At 48.3% G+C, this 19,421-nt stretch overlaps 2 protein-coding genes across 3 annotated transcripts in view; one reads left to right on the top strand and one right to left on the bottom strand.

Annotated features, from left to right (window-relative positions):
• The window catches only part of LOC137613713 (reticulon-4-interacting protein 1 homolog, mitochondrial-like), a 4,834-nt gene extending 3,399 nt beyond the window's left edge, over window positions 1-1,435 (top strand). The window contains exons 8-9 of the mRNA XM_068343122.1: window positions 181-276; window positions 976-1,435. Of these exons, the coding sequence (XP_068199223.1) occupies window positions 181-276; window positions 976-1,179 (300 nt within the window). The 3' untranslated portion in view covers window positions 1,180-1,435. The remainder of the gene's footprint in view (window positions 1-180; window positions 277-975) is intronic.
• LOC137613711 (beta/gamma crystallin domain-containing protein 1-like) lies at window positions 1,327-19,421 on the bottom strand. Of its 2 annotated transcripts, none has more exons than XM_068343121.1 (22): window positions 19,329-19,421; window positions 16,067-17,403; window positions 12,487-15,838; window positions 12,148-12,327; window positions 11,110-11,148; window positions 10,622-10,740; window positions 9,671-9,827; window positions 9,330-9,469; window positions 8,435-8,561; window positions 8,073-8,108; window positions 7,832-7,992; window positions 7,613-7,736; window positions 6,986-7,131; window positions 5,964-6,090; window positions 5,120-5,149; window positions 4,898-5,010; window positions 4,666-4,798; window positions 4,149-4,288; window positions 2,836-2,959; window positions 2,578-2,736; window positions 2,086-2,251; window positions 1,327-1,810 (listed from the first exon to the last, which is right to left on the bottom strand). In XM_068343121.1, the coding sequence occupies exons 1-22, from the start codon at window positions 19,329-19,331 to the stop codon at window positions 1,722-1,724; spliced, it is 7,002 nt and encodes a 2,333-aa protein (XP_068199222.1). In that variant the 5' UTR covers window positions 19,332-19,421; the 3' UTR covers window positions 1,327-1,721. The 2 variants fall into 2 exon arrangements, with proteins under 2 accessions (XP_068199222.1, XP_068199221.1); XM_068343120.1 differs by lacking the exon at window positions 19,329-19,421 and adding an exon at window positions 17,672-18,910.

Below are 19,421 nucleotides of genomic sequence, written 5' to 3'. Positions count from 1 at the left end.
TAGATTAGATTAAATCCTCTGTGGACGATTTAAACGAATTAACCCTTCATCCTCTGGCCTCCATCATCATCACCACCTCTGGTCAGGTGTGTGTCGTATCGGCCAATCGCGCTCCGCCAATGGGATGGAGTCGTTCAGTTAATCCCTGTCTGACTGTTGCCCCCCCCCCCCTTCCTCTAGAACATGATGACCAATGGACGCTTCTACCGGTGGGGGTTCTACGCTCCCGATGGCCCCGCCCTGGATGAGGTCAGCGCGCTGGTGGATGCTGGGAAGGTACAAGCGCTAACATTGTGTGTGTGTGTGTGTGTGTGTGTGTGTGTGTGTGTGTGTCTCTATGATCCCTCCATTCCTGACTACAAACATACCAGGCATTCCACACATGCCCCCCCCCCAGCTTCTGATTGGCCGACAGATTGTGAATGGCTCTCTTTTTTTTTTAAAACAGTGCTGAGCAGTCGTTCCCAAAAACCGTGCGTCGCCCCCGTCCCTTTTTGTCCCGGGGGTCTTTTGTCCTGGGGGGGCTTTACGGGCCAGCGGCGTTCCCGTCCCGGCGGTGGGAAGCTGCTTCCAGCGCATGCCGCCGCCGCCGCCGCCCTCCCCATTCATTGTTACCGGCAAGAGATGCTGACCATTGTGAACGGGCCTGGGGAGCAGCTCTGGATTGTCCAGCCTCATCACATTCTGCCCCCCCCCCCCCCATGAAAGAGTATTTGCTTGTCTAAACTGATTAAATATCCGTGCTGTCGTTTCCGTACATCGGACCGAAAAAAGGTTTCATCCGTGAAAATGGAGCTCATAAAGCCCATCCATCCATCATCCATCCATCATCCATCCATCCATCAATCATCCATCCATCCATCATCCATCCATCCATCCATCCATCCCATATCGGACGTGCTGAAGTTTTAAATCTGAACTTGTTTCCTCACTCGCTTCCTAACTCTGTACTTAATTTGTCCCGACTCCTCCCAGATCCTGCCGGTGGTGGAGGCCCGGTTCCCGTTCCGTCAGGTGCCCCAGGCCTTCCAGAAGCTGGAGGCGGGTCACGCCAGAGGGAAGACGGTGGTGATGGTGGCCGATGAGAACGAACGACAAGCGGAGGAGCTGGCGCAGGACGGCGGCGCGGAATCGGCCTCGTCGGAGAAGGAAGCGCAACAAACGGTGGAGCAGAACTAGAGACGCGTTTCACTGCGAGGAGGTCGGAGGTCACGAAGGCGTGGCAGGCGATTTACATTTCTTTGCATTTTCTCCGTCCTCGTATGGACTTGATGGCGTTGCCGCGGCACTCCTTCACTGTAAAATGAGCACGACTCCAAAGCCATGTACAATGTAAGTAAGAAATTTATTGACAAAAACACGTTTATTCCTCGAACACGAGGGTTTTTTGTGTGCAGCTTTGATTAAACGAAGGGATAAAGACGTTAAGAGAGAAGCTGTTTCCGTTTCCTTGGTGTCGCATGCAGCTGGAAAGGAAGGTTAGCGTACGTATAACGTAAAAAGATGCAGCGTGTGCTAACGCTAACAAACTCGGACAGACACATGAGAAGCTTGAAAAAGTGTTTTCCCGGTCGTGTAACACGGGAGTTCGGTCTCCGCGGCGATACATTCATCCTCGCTTACGATCCGTCTCCAACGACCTTCTTTTGTCCCGGAGCGCTTGTTTCGGAGTGAACAGAACCCGGAGCGGAATGAGGATCCGATTCGGCAGCCGGTGTTTTTCATATAACCTCCACGATCCACTGCTGACGCCCTTTGTTTGGGTTGTGTTCGTTCAGAATCACCAGGTTTTTGTCGTAGTTGTTTCCGCCTGGGAAAACAAAAAAACAACAAGGTGAATTTAGGGTTTCATTGTCTTTTAAATGCAGTTCCAGTTTAGGCCACATGGGGTCAGTCACGCACAGGAAGTAAAACACACAGAGAGGCTGATGGCTGTTCGTTCACAGGCTTGGATTCCACAAACGTTGTGTTTATGTGGAATTTTCCTGAGGAACTTGAACGCATCTTGGAGGCCGAGAGGTCGGCGGATCAAATCCGACTGTAAAACACGAACCCTGCAGGATTACATAACCCCATTCCGCTCACCTTTGACCTCCAGCACCAGCCCGGGGGCGGGGGTGTACGCGATGAAGCCCTCCGGGGTGATGGTCCAGCGCTGGAGGTGGTTGTTGTCGGGCTCGGGGTCGAGGCCCACGCGGGCGCCGGCGATCGTCACGCTGCTGCTGGGGGTCAGGCAACAGTCCTCCAGCAGCTGGACACACACACACACACACACACACACACGATTTAAGACGTAAAGCTGAACTTCTGAGTTAACAAACACACCTGAAGCTCCATTTATTTAAGAATAGAAATCAAAAGAGGCGAGAAAAACGCTGTTTCCCACCAGTCGATGGATTATCAGGAAGTGTTTTCCTGCCCGGAGCGGGTTAGCTGTGCGGCGTAAACATCGGTTCATCCCAGGTGAGAAGAATTTAAAACGGATTAACCCCTTCAGTTACCTCCCTAACAACACCGACGAGCTGAATAACTGAATAAAACGACACGACCAGCATCACGCTGGTGTAGTGATGGTACCTTGCAGTGCAGATGTCCGTTCTGGTAGAACCAGATCTGCTCCAGTCCTCCGGTCTCCTCACTCTCATGGATCCTCAGCAGTTTGATGTCGTCCAGATCTCCGGTCACCGACATCACCAGGCCCGACTGTCGGTTCCTTAAACGGAAATGTACCTGCTTCTGCTCACAAAACACGGGATCAAGAACAAAACCCCACAAAGGTTTAAGCTGGAGCCTCGACAGGCTGGAACCGAGCGGACGTCAGGATTCAAGACGTACCTGTAACAGAGGGCGGAGGGATCCGATCGTCCGCCAGCCGCTCACTTTATGCCAGTCCGGTACCGCACCGGGTCTCAGTAGAACCTGAGCTCCACGGTAGTTAATTCCCTCGTACAAAACCCAGCTGGTGAAAGAGGAGAGAACAGTCAGCTCCCTCAATACGCTGGTACCCCGAGATACGAGTCAAGTTTCAGGAAGCCACCGCTAGCTGGTGGATGGATACGACATCAGTGAGACCGGATCTCGTTCTTTACCACGCGTTGGCGGATGGATACGACATCAGTGAGACCGGATCTCGTTCTCATTGGTGGAGTAAAGACGTAGCTCGTGTGTTCTTGTGACTTTTGCGTTTTTCTTCTTTTTTTACGCTGTTTACGTTACTGACATATAATTAATTATACACGGGTAAAGTCTGCGTGTCTTTTATTTATTTTCTTTTTATTTAGTTTTTTTTATTTTTTTATTTACTTTTCTTTAAATTTTAATTAAATTAAATTTTGTTGGCTGATAAATGTTTATTTTTTTATAATTTAGGGGCTTTGGGGCTGAAACGGATTCAAATATTTTTTATGTATTTTAAATGCAGAACATTTCTTTCTTTTACAAGTTCAGTCACAGAACGGATTAAACTCGTTATCTGGAGGTACGACTAATTCTTTTGACACTTTTTATATTGGGACACACACACACACACACACACACACACACACACACACACACAGGAGGCTCTGGCTCACTGTGGGCCCCTTGTTTGCTCCACATGGTTTCACACCTTCGAACCAAATCTCACACACCAGCAGCAGGTTTCCATCATCACCCGTCTACCTGTTGCCGTGGAGACGGACCGACGCTCCAGCCTGAACCTGAACGTATCAAACATCACGTCTCTGCTGCTGCGTCTAAAGAGGAACAGATTCAGCGTCTACCTCCTACACCGAAAACAGCGACACCTCCAGCCGGTGTGACTTCAGCATACCCGTTAGCTAACCCGTTAGCTGAAGCATCTGCAGCTTTGTTGACGACCTGCCTACCGATGCACATGCAGGATAATTTACGGGTGTGGATCGACACAAGCAAAGCGTTCCAAAACAGACACTAAAAATATGAATTCACCGATGATGAATTTGAATTTAAAACGGATTCAAACGCTGCAGGAGAACCGAGGATGCTGGGAAAGCAGGGGTTGTTTTTTTTTTTTTTGCATCAACCTGTCAATCTCACACCACCAGGAGAACTCTGAGCGGCGGCTTGACATCCGTCCAGAACACGCCACACACACACACACACACACACACACACACACACAGACTCACATGCCCCCCTCCACCAGCAGCGACTGGACGCGGCTGCAGCCTCCGGCCAGCTGCAGGTTGACCGTCCCGTCGGTCAGGATCACCCTCTTCCCCCGGAGGTTACCCCGCTCGAAGAGAGTGATGGCGGGCAAAGAGAAATCCTGAGGGGGGGGGGGGCAGTTTATTATTGAAAAGAAGTTAATGAAGCTGAAATATGAATAAAATATTTTTATATACATATTTTTTTATATATATTTATACATTTTATTATATGTAATTAAATATATATTTAATTGAATATATAATATTTAATTACACAAAAATATGTAATTAAATATGTATAAAAATATTTAAAAATTTTTATACATATTTTATATTTATATAAGAATAAAAAAAAATTCACATCAAATTGTTATCTCCACAGGCTGCTCTATTTTTTTTGCCTTTAAAAGTTTAAATCTAAATTCAGGCTGAAATGAGCAGAAACTGTTCGAGCACACACATGAAAATTTAAAATTTAAATTCAAATTAAACTTACAAATCCAACGGTCTGCAGAGACAGGATGGCGGCGGCGGCGTGGACGCAGCCCATCGCCCTCAGGTCAGCGTAGCTCCCCGCTTCCAACACGTACATCCTGCCGGTGAAGTCCTTCGCGTCAAAGGCCAGCCAGCTTGAAAAAAAAAAAAAAAAAGGCATAAACACACGCCGTATGGGATACTGCTGCTTCATTCCTCAAGAGTAACGTCACCACGGCGACAGGATGACTCACCTGCCGACCAGGACCTTGCAGGAGCCGACGGAGAAGCCGTCCGGCAGCGACGTCACGCTGTCCTGCAGGGTCAGGACGGAGCCTTGAAACCCCGGCTCGGAGAAAAGCTGCACCTGATGCACGAAAAAAAAAACAGGTTGACTCATCCCTCGCCAGCGCTCACATGGCCGTTGCCATGTCAACGATCATCACTTGCATCCGTTTCGTCCGCTTCTAACCTACCTTAAACTTGGCGGCGCTTTCAAAATCCTCCTGAAATCAAACACAGGAAGTGAAATCATATTTATTTTTGATCGGTTTAAAGATGGTTTTTTTTTTACAGCCTCGTAACTTTAGAGGCTTGGCAAAGGCTTCTGGGTGGAGCCGGGCTCCGCCCACGGCGTCTGTTAGTCATCATCGGGTCAGAAACGATGACTCAGCTCTCCGACATGTTCTCACAGTGATTTCCTGTTTTGGTTCATGTCTGACTCACGACCCGCCGTGATTGGTCCAGATCGACCAGACATGTTATCAGTTTGTTTGTTGGTTTATGCAAAACCTGTCGGGCTTGTTGCCATGACGCCAGGTGGACGGATGAGATATGAGACGGGCCAGAAGCGGACAGTTTGGGGCAAATCCAGGAACTTGGAAAACATTTTTTTTTTTTTTAATAAACCAAAAGCCGACTTTTTTTTTCTCCGATGGTTTCGGTTCTGAATGACCAGAGTCTCAGATCCAGATCCAGATCTAAACCCAGATCCAGATCCAGCTACTGGTTCCTGAGGAATCTGATCCCCGTTCCTCCAGTCCTGGAATGGTCCTGGTTTTCCTCCTTCAGATTCATCGTGACGCCTCCAGAACGATGCAGAACTCGCTCCAGAACCGGGTCTTGATGTGGTCTGCTTTGGATCTTCATCCATCTTCATCTTCCTCACAGATGGAGACGTTTTCTTCCAGGAGTCGTTCTTATTCGATTTGCACAAAACTCCAACGATTGCAATGGAAACTAAGCTCTACAACCCAATCAAACCAGAACCAACCAGCAGAACCCACTCCCACTCCACCAGGTCCGAGTCACTGGTCTTACCAGAACGACGGGCATCACCGAGGCAACTGTGGGCTGCAACGCCCCCCAGTCCTCCGGGCTTCCGTAGAGGCCTTTCTCCAGGATGTAGGCGTCGCCACAGAACCCCGGCTTCTCGAACACGACCCAGCTGAGAGAGGAAGAGGAGGGCGGAGCGAAGTGAGGAAGGTGTGGACATTTCACAACTCTGTTTTCTCTGTCAATGATTCCACGTTTGAGTCCAAGTACATAATTACCTCCCACAACCAAAGCAGCTCAAACGGTTAAATGTTACGTAACGCGTCTGGGAACGTGAACCTCATCGGGTCTATTATTTGACATTTTTGGTTCATTTCTGTCGGAAGCCCGCACAGAATTCGATTATAAATTTAAAAGACTCAGAAGGACGTGTGAATTGGTTTGAACTCTGGGACACATCGGAGCTACGAAGCTGTGAAAGCTCCCAGCGTGAAGCAGAAGTAATGGAGATTGAATCAGGCATTTTAAATCAAAATAAACCGGTCCTTGTGCTCATCAATGTCAGGTTATGTCGCAACACTTATAACCTGTCGCACAAAAGAGATGGCAAGGTGTCTAAACCCTCTCTGTCGTTTATTCCCTCCAGTTATCTTAAATGAAATAAATAAATTTATTCATTCACTGATTATTCAGTAAATGAATAAATGTATTTGTTTAAATTTATTTAATAAATATTTATTTTATTCATTTGAATAAATAATAATTAAAATGTCCTGATTATTCAGTGAATTAATACATTTATTTTATTTTAAATAAAATATTTATTTTAATTAAATACATTTTTTCTGTTCACTGATCTATTCCACAAAATAAATCCATTTACTGATGGTTAAATCCTGATGGAGGGTTGGGGGTGAATCCACATTGAGTAGGAGATTGAGAATTCTCCAACCTGCGTTTTAATTCCTCTGGAAAACATTTGATTTCCAATATAAAAATTGAAATATAAATAACAAAATAACCATGTGATCACTTCCTGTTAGCGCTGCTTCCTGTTCCTCGCTCACCTGCCGCCGATGACGTCGACCGACTGCGTCCTGGAGCCGTACCCGGTGTCGTTCATGTTCAGAACGGGAACCGTGACGTCGATGTTGATGCCCCGGTCGCCGAAATCTCTGTCGCTGAACATTTTGAGGTGCGGAGACAAGAAATCCTGCAAATGGACGGGGGTGGGGTGGGGGCAGAGGTAAAGCATCAAGTGAGAATCTGATCCTAAACCAGCATCTGAGCGTTTAGACTGGATCTGGAAACTTCTTCCTGGAGCTGGAGTGAAGGTTTCGGTTAATTCTCCTCTCGTAGCAGATTGATGGGTATTAATGGTGACATTAAGACGCGCCGGTGGAGAACGAGGAGGAAATAACATCCCGTCTGACACCGCAGTCATCCTGCTGTTATGAAGACGGATGGAGGCGGTCCTGATGATGAGACGGATTCATCACCGTGTCGTCTCAAACAATAATTCCAATCTGGATCTTCAACGTCTTTCACAGATTCCCCCCACCCGCAGACGCCTCGCTCTCAGACACCCCGCTCTAAGATTTGACTCGTAAATGCATTCACCCAAATGATGACGGAAAGATTTGCCTGCAAGGTTTTCCATTGTACTCCCAGTCTAGCCTGGTGGCGGTACTCACCGACAGGATCGGTCGCAGTGACAGGAGTTGGTCTGAACTGCCCCATTCGCTGCAGTCTGGGTATTCTCCTTCCTCCAGGATGTGCTGTTGCCCCTCAAAGCCCGGCTCGCTGTACCCCACCCACCTGAAGGGAAAGCGGGGCAGCGGTATTCCTGATTGGAGCTGAATCGATCCATTCATTGCATCACATGACCTTAAAATCCCTGATAACACACTCACAGTCCGCTCAGGATCTTCACAGAACCCACGGATTTCTTCTTCTCGGGGTCGAGGTTCCCCGCCTCCGCTGAAAGTCCTCCATCGCTTTCACCAAAACTGAAAACGTCGCCGTCGATTTCCAAACCGGAGCCCTCGAAGCCGGGTTTTTCATAAACAATGGCCTGCGACAGAGAAAAGATGGTGGGTGCGTGAGGGCGAAGTGAACGTTCACACCTAACGTACAAGTCGATGTCGGTCCTACCTTGACTTCGTTGGGGTGCTCCACCTTCAAAGCGCCCTGGAACAGAGACGACAGTCTTTATTTTATCTCGCGTTACGTATAAACTTAAGTCAGCCAGCCGTTCCACAGACGTCTGAGTGGTGAACTAATTACTCGTGACTCACGGCGACTGCCGTTGTCTAAACTTTCACACAGAAGATGGCGACACAAAAGAAACTGTCATCTCAAAGTCTCTACAATGAGTTTCCTGTAATTTTCCATTGTTGGTAAGAACAGGGTATTCACAAAGCTAATTGTATCATTGAACTGTGTTGATGTGACAACAAAAAGTCACGTCATTGACAATGATAGATCGGCACGGATAGACTGAAGCTCAGAAATACCATCTTCAGCGGTCGAAGGGATCCGACAAACGGCGACATGAAGCCCCAGGTCTCAGGGAAGGGGTAGACTCCTTTCTCCAGCACGGCCAGCATTCCCTGGAACCCCATGTCGCTGAACAGGAGCCACCTGAGAAAGACGAAGCTGCAAATGAGAATTCACGCTAACAGTACGCTAACCCCACAAATCCTAGCTACGCTTCCTGGTGGTTTTAAAAGAATGACCTCGCACAACTGGGACAAAGAATGACAGATATTTGTTTTCCCCGTGTACAAATCAACTGCAGGTACATTTGGTTCGTTTTTCTCAAGAGGTATTCAAGGGCGAGGTGAAGTGTCTAAGAGATATTTTATCTCCCTCAAGATCTTGTTTTCTATACAGATAGTTGTCAACCTACAAGAGGTTGTTCCTAAACTGAATTGATTCTAAGTCAAAATGTTTGTAAGTTGAATGTTTGTAAGCTGAATGTTCGCAAGTTTAGGACAAGAGTCATTCTACGATCAAATCATTTTAGAATTTGTAGTTGCCGAAGCATTTCCTCAATGCAGGTAGTCGTCAACCTATGATAGATTGTTCATAAGCTGAATTGTTTGTGAGTCAAACGTTTGTAAGTCGAATGTTCGTAGGTTGAGGACAAAAGTCATTCTAGACTCAAATCACGTTTCATAGTTCCAAAGCATTTTCCTCTGCGATTTACCAGGTGGACATACATTCCTCGAGTAGAAGACGTAGCATGACTTCGTGCTCTACACCTACATATTTGCTGCTTGTGCTTTAAAGATAAAATCTATCTCCGCTCTGATCAATCACAGCCAGTAGAAAGAACGTCCCGCTGGTGATTGGATTCTGTCGGCTTGTTCTTTACTACCAGGCAGACGCTGTTTGAGGTGTACTTACACCCCAGAGTGCACTTGGATGGAAGCGGTGCTCAGTGGGACGCCGAAGGAGCCGGTCTCGATGGCGTCGTCGTGGTACGTGGTGACTCTGCCGAGGCCCTCGGGTTCAGTAAACAGATCGATCCGGGGGACGCTGTAATCCTGCAGCAAGAGGAAAGCAAATAAAGCGTCGATTCACACTCGTCTCTGAGTCGTCGTTTCAATTTCACAGCATCTCTGTTCTCAAGGAGTCTGTCCTGAATATAAATCAAGCAATATCTTTCATTAGCTTAGCGTCAGAGGTGAGGAAGATATTGAAATATCGGGGGCCAAATGAGGTGAGAGGGTTGAATCTGCTCTCACCCTGACAGCAAATCGAATGGAGCCGATCTGCATCGGCGGGTTGCCGTCTGGATTCGTCTCCATCCCGGACTCGGCCCACACGTTGGTCAATTCGATCCCCCCCTCTTCCAAGGCGATGGGACGGCCCTGGAAGTCGGGCTTCTCGTAGAGCACCCAGCTGACGGGAAAAGCAAATAAAGGACGTAATGATACGGCAGAAGAAGATAATTACACGCTGGGATAAGACTACGGGATTGGACAAACATGTGGTGTCAAGAGTGAAGCAACAGTTTGGGGAAATTCTTGCTAAAATTAAATGAGAAGATCTTTCTCTGCAACGACGACCTTGGATTTACTGATGCAAGCTGGGGCCTGCACATCCAACACACTCCAAGATTATAGATAAAGGCTGCTAACAGTCACGTGAATGGCTGTCAGTCAACCAATCACATGACTGTAGACAAGGGAGGCAGTGATCGCGACATACGACCAATGACAGCAACATAACGCCAAATCTAAGAGTTTAAAGCGTCACGGATGCAGCAAGGACAGTGATTATGTTAAACTGATATGCATTCCTATGGCGTGCTTTACGGTTTTAACCCCTGTGCCGTCAAACGGACTCGTGAATAATCTACTTTTGTTGCTCTGCTCACTTATCTTATCAGTAAACGATGAGCAAAGTGTTTCGATCAGTCTGTGCTGCCTGACGGCAATAAGCTTCAACGTCGCTGAAGCTGCACTTAAACCTTAACGAACCAACAGGAGGGAGTCTTGTTACGGCGCCGTTTTTCAGAGATCTGATTGGTCAGAGGTCTGAATCGCTCAGGCATCATGAAGTCTAATTGGGTATTGACGCATTCTGGAAGGAAATGAAGCAGCTCGATGTGGAAAAACCGATTAAATTCACATAGAGATACAACACCACCACACTCCAGCCACATTTTCTTTGTGGAAATCACTGCTACTCACCATCCTCTGATGACCTTCACAGATATGACAGACGAGAGGTTCAGAGTCGTGGCGTCAGCGACGTCCCTGTGAATCTCGTACACCTGGCCGCTGAACTGGTCTTTCTCGTAAATCACCATCTATGGAGAGGCAAGACGCGGGAATCAATAGCAGAAAACATCACGTGAGACGGATTGTTTTTTTGGAAAGCATGCATCCGACGTGGGAGAACGGATTCAACTAAAACAGACATGCAAAGGCATATGAAGTGCATTTCATACGACGGTTACCGGGGGAAACTTTTACAATAATGAAGAACTGAAAGTTTTGCGTTGGCAGCGCTGAATTCCCTGATTGCAATCACATGCGGCTGACTGTACGCCATTTACCCCCCAAAGAACGCCGTATGAGAAGCAGATGTTTTCGCGGAACAGAAGAGACGCTTGTGCAGATCCAACCATCTTGTTTCTGTTCCGCAAAGTATGTGGGCAGAGCCGTGCCTACTGTACCTTTCCTGGACGCTTGTGGAATTCCTTGGCAGTTCTTTTCTGGAATGCAAAAACACATTGTTGTTAGGGTTTAGAATTAAATCCGAAGGTTGTCGGTACAGCAGCGCCTCTGCTTCTGTTGGGTTTCTGACCTTTGCTTTTACCCCCCAGGAACCCAACTGGTCCATGGAGACAGGACTATTTAAAACTGTTGGCAGGGCAGGCCAACAGGAATGAAGAAAAACAGCATTCTCACTAAATAGCTTGCAGATTTCGAAACAATGAGCAGAGGTAAAACTAAACAAGAAGTCGTAGTTTACTAGTACTAGTACTGGAAGACTAGTTCCACTGGGCAGGAGTCTTCCAAGACTCATAAATAATCCTACCACATAACCTCAACAAGAAGTGAGAGGAGTCATCTCCCCCATGCTTGATCCTATCCTCTGGGCATCAGTGATTCTAGAGGGGGAGGAAGAGGAGGGGGAAGAAGAGAGGGAGGTGGTGGAATGCTCAGTCCCATTTCCAGGTTGTCAAGAGCCACCAACCGAAGCCCTCTGGCTCTGGTGGGCAAGTCTGAACAATCATCAGTCTCTCTTTTCCGTCTTGCTACCTTTTTGAAGTGTTAAAAAAATACTCACATCTCTGCTATACTCTGTGTTTCTTTCTCTTTCTTTCTTTATGTTTCTGTATTTGTACACATTTGTATTTTATGCAACGCTGCATGAAAGCGTTTGACTGACTGATTAGGTTTTATTGACACTGGCAGAGGTAGGCGTGCTCTTTTGTTACTACCAGCTTGCAGGAACGACATGTAAAATGTGCTTTGGAAAAAAAAAAAAAAAGCACACACGTATAATTGATTATACAGTTTCCCATATATGACATGTGACGTTTACACATAGGAATGTAGGATAAAGTTCTCAGCTCGCTCGCCCTGCACCCAGCAGTCTAATCTCATAAACATCTACGTCTTAAAACAAACACCTTTGATATTTTATAAGCACGAGATACTCTTCACAGGTGTGTCTGTCGCTCTCTAGCATTACATCTGAACATTACCTTAAACTGAGCCTTCTTAAGCTCAGGGAATGTCGGTTTTGCAGCTGAAGGAGATGCAGGAAAAGCTCCAGGAAAAGAACCAGGAGAACTTGGAGACGCGGCTTCAGGAAGCGTCTGATCCAGCTTCACACCCTGGTCTGCTTCGTCGCCAACAACTGGAAGCACCATTTTTCCAGTGACCTGATGCGTAAATCAAAATCCAGTATGAGAACTTGCTTCCTTTTACACCTAACGGCTAAGATTGTTCCTGCATTATCTCCAATCAGACCATTTAAGTTCTACACTTTTGGTATCTTTCTGCACCATATCTTTATTAGTCAGACACGCTGAGAGACTAACCTTAGGTTGGTCTTGTTCCTGTCCTATGCTCAGCACTGGTTTTGCTGGTTTTTGGGGGAGGTACTTGTGAAAGTATTCTGGCAGCTCCGCGTCGTTAAAGGAGGGAAACGGAGGACCTGAGTCATTGACCTCGTTGCCTCTGGTCTGGGCTTCCTCTCTCCTGCTGTGGGGGAGGTTCTCCTTGACCAGCGTGTCTTTGAACGGAGTTGCGGTAGTTGGGCTTGGTGGGGGTGGCTGTGCTGAAGGCGGAGGGCTTTTCTGCGGGGCTTCCGTAGGCGACCCCTCCCCAGAGCTGGTACCCTCTTCCTGTGTTTGAACTCCATCTCTCCTCCCCCTGAAGCTGGAGGAGGCGAGGCTACTGAGGACACAGCTCCCCTCCAAACGGGACTTCACCTTCACTTCCTCTTTCTCCTCCTTGATACCCTCATCTTTGTCCTTGAGGCGAGAATGGAGGTCCATGCTGCTGATCAGGATGCTCCTATCTGCCAAACTAGCTCTGGCGGGCTTTAAGCTAGATTTAGCCTCATTGTTTTGCAGCTTGGCTAACTGGCTCGGCGTGGTGTCGATACTGAACTTATTCTTCTTACTTAAGCCAAACTTAAACTCCCTCGGGTCAAAGGTCTTCTCAAAACGGTCCTCCTTGATGGCGGGCATTGCAAACGGCGGCTGCGGCGGTCGGAGCGGGTGGTGTTTACGCGGCGGGAGAGAAAACGGGGCGCATAGATTCTTGATCTTCTCAACGAAGTCGTCGTCATCTAGCTCGCCGGAGGTGTCCAGGAGATTGCTCTCACTTCCGGAATAGGTCAGTTTGGGGGCGGAGACTTTCAGCTTCTGTTTGGGGAAGTCCAGGTCCAGCCAGCTGGAGGGGACGTCTTGCGTTGTTGAGTCGTCTTTGCTCAGTCCCCGCGAAAAATCAAACTTCATGGATGAGAGTTGGATCGAGTCCACAAACAGTTTCTTAGTCTCTGGTGACGTTGGTGCTTTGGGAGTTGGACTCTTGCCATTGGGCGGTTGTTTCTTGACTGTCTGGAGGTCAGGGTGTGAAAGGAGTTCACCATTCCCGACGCGTGACTCTTCTTTTGTCGCTGAAGGTAATGTTTTGTCCTGAATAGCGGTGACAGGAGCAGCGCTATCAGCGGGCCGCGATCCCGTTGTTTCTGCAGCCTTGACTGAAGTGCTATCATTTATTTCCTCTTCATCTTTTGATGCCTCGCGTTGGAGGCGTACAGAAGCAACTTTTATATCTCCAGAGATTTTTACTTCTGAAGGCACTGCTTCAATAGCTGAAGTCTTTTTCTCATCATCTCTCGGCGCTCCCTCGCTGCAAACCGATTTAGAAGCAGAAACTGAAGTAGGCTTTTTGAGACGTAATTTTTTCCCCGACAAGCTATCGAGCTTCTTGGTTATCAGTGCCGTAGCGCCATTAGCAGCATTGGTGGTCGGCCCCTCGGCTGCAGTACTTGCTTTACTAATAGGCTTCTCGCTGGGGACCTCGGCACCATTAGCTCCATGTGCCCATGACTCATCTGGTGGATTGTCAGATTTTTCCACAGATACAGAATCAAACTGTGTTTCCGCTCGAATCACCGCCCACTCTGTCCCGCCGCTTTCCGTCGACTTCAAGTCAGTCGTCAAATTTGCCGTTGTATTTCCAACAGGAGGTTCTTCATCACTCCTGGTCCTCCTCGGTTCCACCCTCCCTCTTCCATGTTGCCTCTCAGGAGGGTCGTCTGTTGACGTCCTTTCAGAGACTTCAGACTCCGGTTCTGGTCGGCTGTCTTGTGGTTTGTGTTTGTTTGTGACTCGCTGTGACTTTTCTTCTTCTCTGGTATTTTTTCTTTCGCCCACCTTCCCCACACCCCCGCCTCTCTCTGACAGAACTTCACCGCCATCAGAAACCAAGATAATTTCATCTGAAGGCCGGAGCTGCTGCGGTTTCTCCTTTCTCTTTGTCTTGGTTTCATTTGTTTTATTGCCGTCAACATTTTCTAATTTCTCCACATCTTTACGCTCCGTCTGGGTTATTAGTTCTGCCTCTTTGTGTCGTGGCGCTTCTGTTTGCCCACTTTTATTGGATTTCTCTATTTTATTTCTACTTTTTAAGTCTACACCTAACCTGGGATGTCTCACAGGTGACTCCTGCTCCTCATGAGGAGGAGGAGGCTGAACTTTTTCTACCTTGCCGTTGTCTTCAGGGACCTGTTCCCTCTCCGGTGTGAATAAAGGGCAGTGTCCTCTGGCCTTTTCCTCCTCTTGGGGTAAAATCTCTGGAACCTGGTCAATAGCAGCCTTTGTTCTGCTAATGGAGGCGGTCGTATCTGGTTCATCTTGGCTGACCAGTCCCTCAGAATCCTGTTTTCTCTCTGGCTTGTCAATGTGTTCCTTTAGAGAAGAAGCATCTGGCTCTCTATCCAATACTTTCAGTTCATTTTTAAATGCGTCCTCTTTTCCAGAAAGTAAAGACTGTTCATCTGCTGCTGCAATTCCTTTGGCTTCATCAGCTTGTAAAAAGATTTCATCTGTGAGTTTGGTGTCAGAGGTGGTTTCCTTGGCATCATCTACCAGTTTTCTAGCAGACGCCGCTGTTGGTTTACCTGCTGATTGATCCGGGTCATTTTCACTCTTTGGGCGGCTGGGACTGGTTGGTTCACGACTCTTTCTTCTTTTTGACCTGCTGATTCTTTTGGATTGCTGGCTGACGCTACTGGTCGGCTCTACAGAAACATCCGACTCTTTATCTTGAACCTGTGTCTCCGTCCGGTTCGTTTTCTCACCTTTGTCTTCTGTTTTGGAGGCGGCTGCATCTTCTGATTTGGAGTCCGTTGGTTTCTTATCAGAATCTGAAATCTTTCGGTCTGGTAGAGCAGAATCTCGCTCTTCTGGTTCTAATGCTATTCTTGACACTGTCTTTGATTGCATCTCACCCCTCGGGGCAGGTTTGCCCTGATTGTTCGGCCTTTGTGACTTCAATGACGTAAGTAAGGTATGTTCTTGAGACATTCCTGTCATAGCTGCTTTCGGAGGAGGCGCCCTCCTTTCATTTCTTTTAGTCGCTTCTGTGAAGTTCCTCGTCCGCTCCTTGATCGTCATTGGCCGCTCCCTGCTGGGCGATGGCGAACTGGACCTGGGTTTGTCGTAAGGATCAGCCGATTTGGACCTTTGCTCTGGAAACGTGAAATCCGCCTTCAGCCTGTCGGAGACTGTCCGGACCGGAGAGGCGTCCACGCTCCTCGGCGTTTGGAAGGTCTGCTTCCTGGACCTCTCGGCGGTCTCCTCAAAGAGTCGGATTTTATCTGCGATGCGTCCCAACTCCGGTTTAAGCTCCTCTTTCCTCGCCCTCGATTGATGTGGCCTGTGTAGGACAAACGGTACAGGTTGGAACTGAAACATGTTGGACGCCAAAACAAACGTTCATTTCATTTGACCTACATTTCAATCTTTTCATCCTGAACCTTCATTGATTTTGAGCCTTTGTTATTTACACTGCAGCTCACGGAATGCTATGAGTCATTCATTCATTCACCGCTCACTGATTTGTGTCTGTGATCAATTAATCAAACAAATCAAAGTCAGGACTCACCGTGATTCGCCTTCCGTTGGGGGTTTATCCTCAACCTTTGTCAGTTTTTTAGTTTTAACGTCCCGTTTGTCTCCGTCTGGGATCAGCTTCGCGTTCAGACGCACGTTTTTCGTGATCAGCTTCACCTCGCTTCTGGAAACCTTAATACTCCTGCGTTTGGGCTCCGGTGCTTCCGACTTCCCCTCCACCTGCTGAAGACTATCCTTCTCCTCCATGTTTGCCGGGGAGTCGACCACACGTTCCAGAGAGGCAGCAGCGACTGAATCCCGGTCATGGAACCTGCCCCGCGGCTCGGCTGCATCGAGGCAGGAAGTCTTTCCCTCCGTTTGTTCAGGTGAGGCCTCGGGGGCGGAGCCATGCTCGGAGGAGGAGTTTATTGGAGACTCTCCTTTTAGAGTCTTTGGACTTTTGGCCTCAGTGCTGATGACTGAATTATCCGACGTTGGGAAAGCATCCGAGACAGGTTCGACTTTTGGAGGCGATTTTTCCGCATCTCCCTGAAAGTTCTTTCGGGATTTCCTCCTCCCGTTTTTCCGCCCCATGCCGTCTCCACCGGTTTCCTCTTCAAACTGTCGGTTTACACCAGAGTTGGGTGAAACTCCTTCAGATCCGCCAGAAGTGCTTTCCGTCCCAAAAACCGGACTCGCATTTATCCTTTTCGTCTCTTCGCTCGTCGAACCCGAGCCGTCCAACGAATCGAGGCTGGACGTGGACTTGCGAGGGATCTCCAAGCTCTTGGTGACTTTAGTGTGGACGACCGGCTCGCCGGCGTTGGCTTCCCGACCGCACTGAATCACGCTGGTCTCCTCCAGGTACACATGGAGCCTCCTGCCTGTCTGAGCGTGCGCCGGTCCCTGAGCCCGAGGCTGATTTTGGGCCGCGTCCCATACCACTCCCTGCTCCGACGAGGAAGACAGATGTGTCAGATGACTGGCATTTTTCTCAGGATTCCCGCTCTCTGAAATACCACCGCTGCCCTCCTCCCTCTCCTTTCTTCTGCTCTTCCTGCTCCAAACAAACTCCTCCCCCGTCGGGCCTCCGTCGGTTAACTCTGGGATGCACAAACCGGAGCTCTCTTTGTGGGCAGACTCCTTGGCGTCCTCCTCTTTACGGGGTAAAATATCACCGGAGAGGTTCTCCTCCTCCTCGCTCCGTCGTTCCCTCGCTTCAGTTCTCGTAGACTCTCCACCTTCCTCTTCCCCGTCTGTCTTTTCCGCCTCCCCCCTGGTCGGAGACGTCTCGGTGGGACTGGTGGGAGTCCTCGTCCTCCAGGGAGAGAACCAGCTTCCGATCCGACTCAAGACCCCGGGGCTGGGCTGCTCCTCGGAGCTCTCCGACTGAAACAGGAGCAGAGAAAACCACATGTGAGCATCTCCCCAACTCGCTCCGAGGGCGGGCGACACACATGCAGCGTCCAAAATGTGTTTGTTCTGAATAAACTGACAGCTGCTCCACGTGGAAGTGCAAATATGTCAAAGGGCCCGTGAACAAAGGAGGAGACAGGAGAGCGCTCCAAGGGGAGAAAGGGTCGCTTGTTCCTACATCTTTTGTTTTCGCTCATGCAGCAAAGATCATGCAGGAGGATCTCAGCGCCTGGAAGCTTACCGTGGAAAATACCAAATCATTCAGATTCTTTACGTAGGATGTGAACATGATTTGGGTTTGAGCAAAAAAAAAAAAAACTCCTAAGGAGCATAAAACAAACAAGAGGATCAGGCTAAAAAACCACAGAAGGAGGTGAAGCAGGAATGTTGGATGAACAGGAGATACTCTGCCTCGGCTGGAGGAGTCACACATCCAGCTGCAACTCGTCCCTCTTGGCACCAACTCACCCTGACTCGGATCAAGTTTTTGCCCCACTCCAAACCAGATGCGCCTGTCCGTTTTAGCGCAGCCCCGGATCTGCGCTAAAACTGCGTTTTTACGCGTCCTGTGCGTCCAGAGACGCGTCCGCAGCGAAAACGACTGCGCCGGACTGGCATCTGAGATGCAGGGGATTAAGTTCTGCCCCCTCAATAGCGCTCACGTAACTCGGTGGTATAATGATGCCTTCAAGGACGCCTCGGATACTTCACAAACACGCGCAAACTCCAAAACAGCTGCGTCTTTTGAGAGATAATTGGTGTTTTACTCTAAAAACTCAAACCTAAACTTATTTCTGCGCCCCGGAGACTCAACAGTTTCTCACTTAAAACACAAAACTAGTCTGTTTGTTTTATTAATAATCCAGAAACATCATTTACGCAGCCAGATGACGGGAAATTCTTTATTTACAAACCATTTGTTGGTGGATGTGCGTAAACATGTGAGTTGCGGTTTATGTGACCCTGAGGAGGTAACGACACGCACTCATACAGGTTTTATAGTGCTGTTGCCATGACGACTTCGTTTTGACCGCATCGCCAACATCATCCCTTCAACTCGATCCTGGGAATAATCCTGGAATCTGATCCAACAAAAATGTCTTCACATCGGCGGATCAGGATCTGTTTAATGTTTTCTTTCTTGTGCTTCTATATTAATGAGCCTTCTGTGTTTATTGTGTTGCCATGGCAACATTTATACGACTGGAATTTACTTGTCAAAGTTAGCAAATAAATAAAAATTAAAGAAAAACAACTTATCCAAGTCGCTCTGTCAGGTGAAGTTTAGAATTTCCTACATTACGCGTCGTCCCTGAATGCCTCAAAAAGGCCGTCTCCAAACTTTTCCAGGGGAAATGACGCACCGACTTCTGCGGTTTTTCAGAGTTCTGTTTTTGGTTCTCCAAACCCGAATGCCCTTGTGTGACTTGGCGCGAACTCCGTGTCAGTCTTTCCACTCGGCAGTTTAACTGTTTAACTGCCTTTTTAACCAACAACAAACTTTTGTTTCGACTCTTTTAATCGATCCAAATCCTTTAAAAAAAATAAAAATAAATAAAAGATAATGATTTTATTCTGACCTTGCCACAGAGTCTCTGATTCGTCCGTTCTGGTGGGAGTGGCTCCCCCCACCCACCCACCCACCAAATAATCGATTCCACAGAAGGTCACACCTGGGCAGGTGATTATTTTTGACATTTAACGGTCGTCACACGCACATTTAACAGTTTGATGACTAAGGCTGAAACGTGAACGCGCACCCATACCCCGCCTCCCCTTCCCCCCCTGGCGAAAGTGTAACAGGTTCTTGCACAAACTGCTCCATCAGACCAAAGCAAACAGACCCTGACACCCCCCCCCACCCCCGTTCATTCCTGCATGCGTCACAGAACACTCACCATGATCCCGACGCGCTCCTACCGTCGTGTCGCCTCTGAACGCACCCGGTGGAGAATATAGGCTTCCAGCCTCTTCCACCACCACCCCCCCGG

Source organism: Antennarius striatus, chromosome 19 (genome assembly GCF_040054535.1).
Source record: "Antennarius striatus isolate MH-2024 chromosome 19, ASM4005453v1, whole genome shotgun sequence".
NCBI classification, from domain to species: Eukaryota; Metazoa; Chordata; class Actinopteri; order Lophiiformes; family Antennariidae; genus Antennarius; species Antennarius striatus.
The sequence above is the reverse complement of the archived record's forward strand: the minus strand, read 5'-3'. Positions and strand labels throughout refer to the sequence as shown.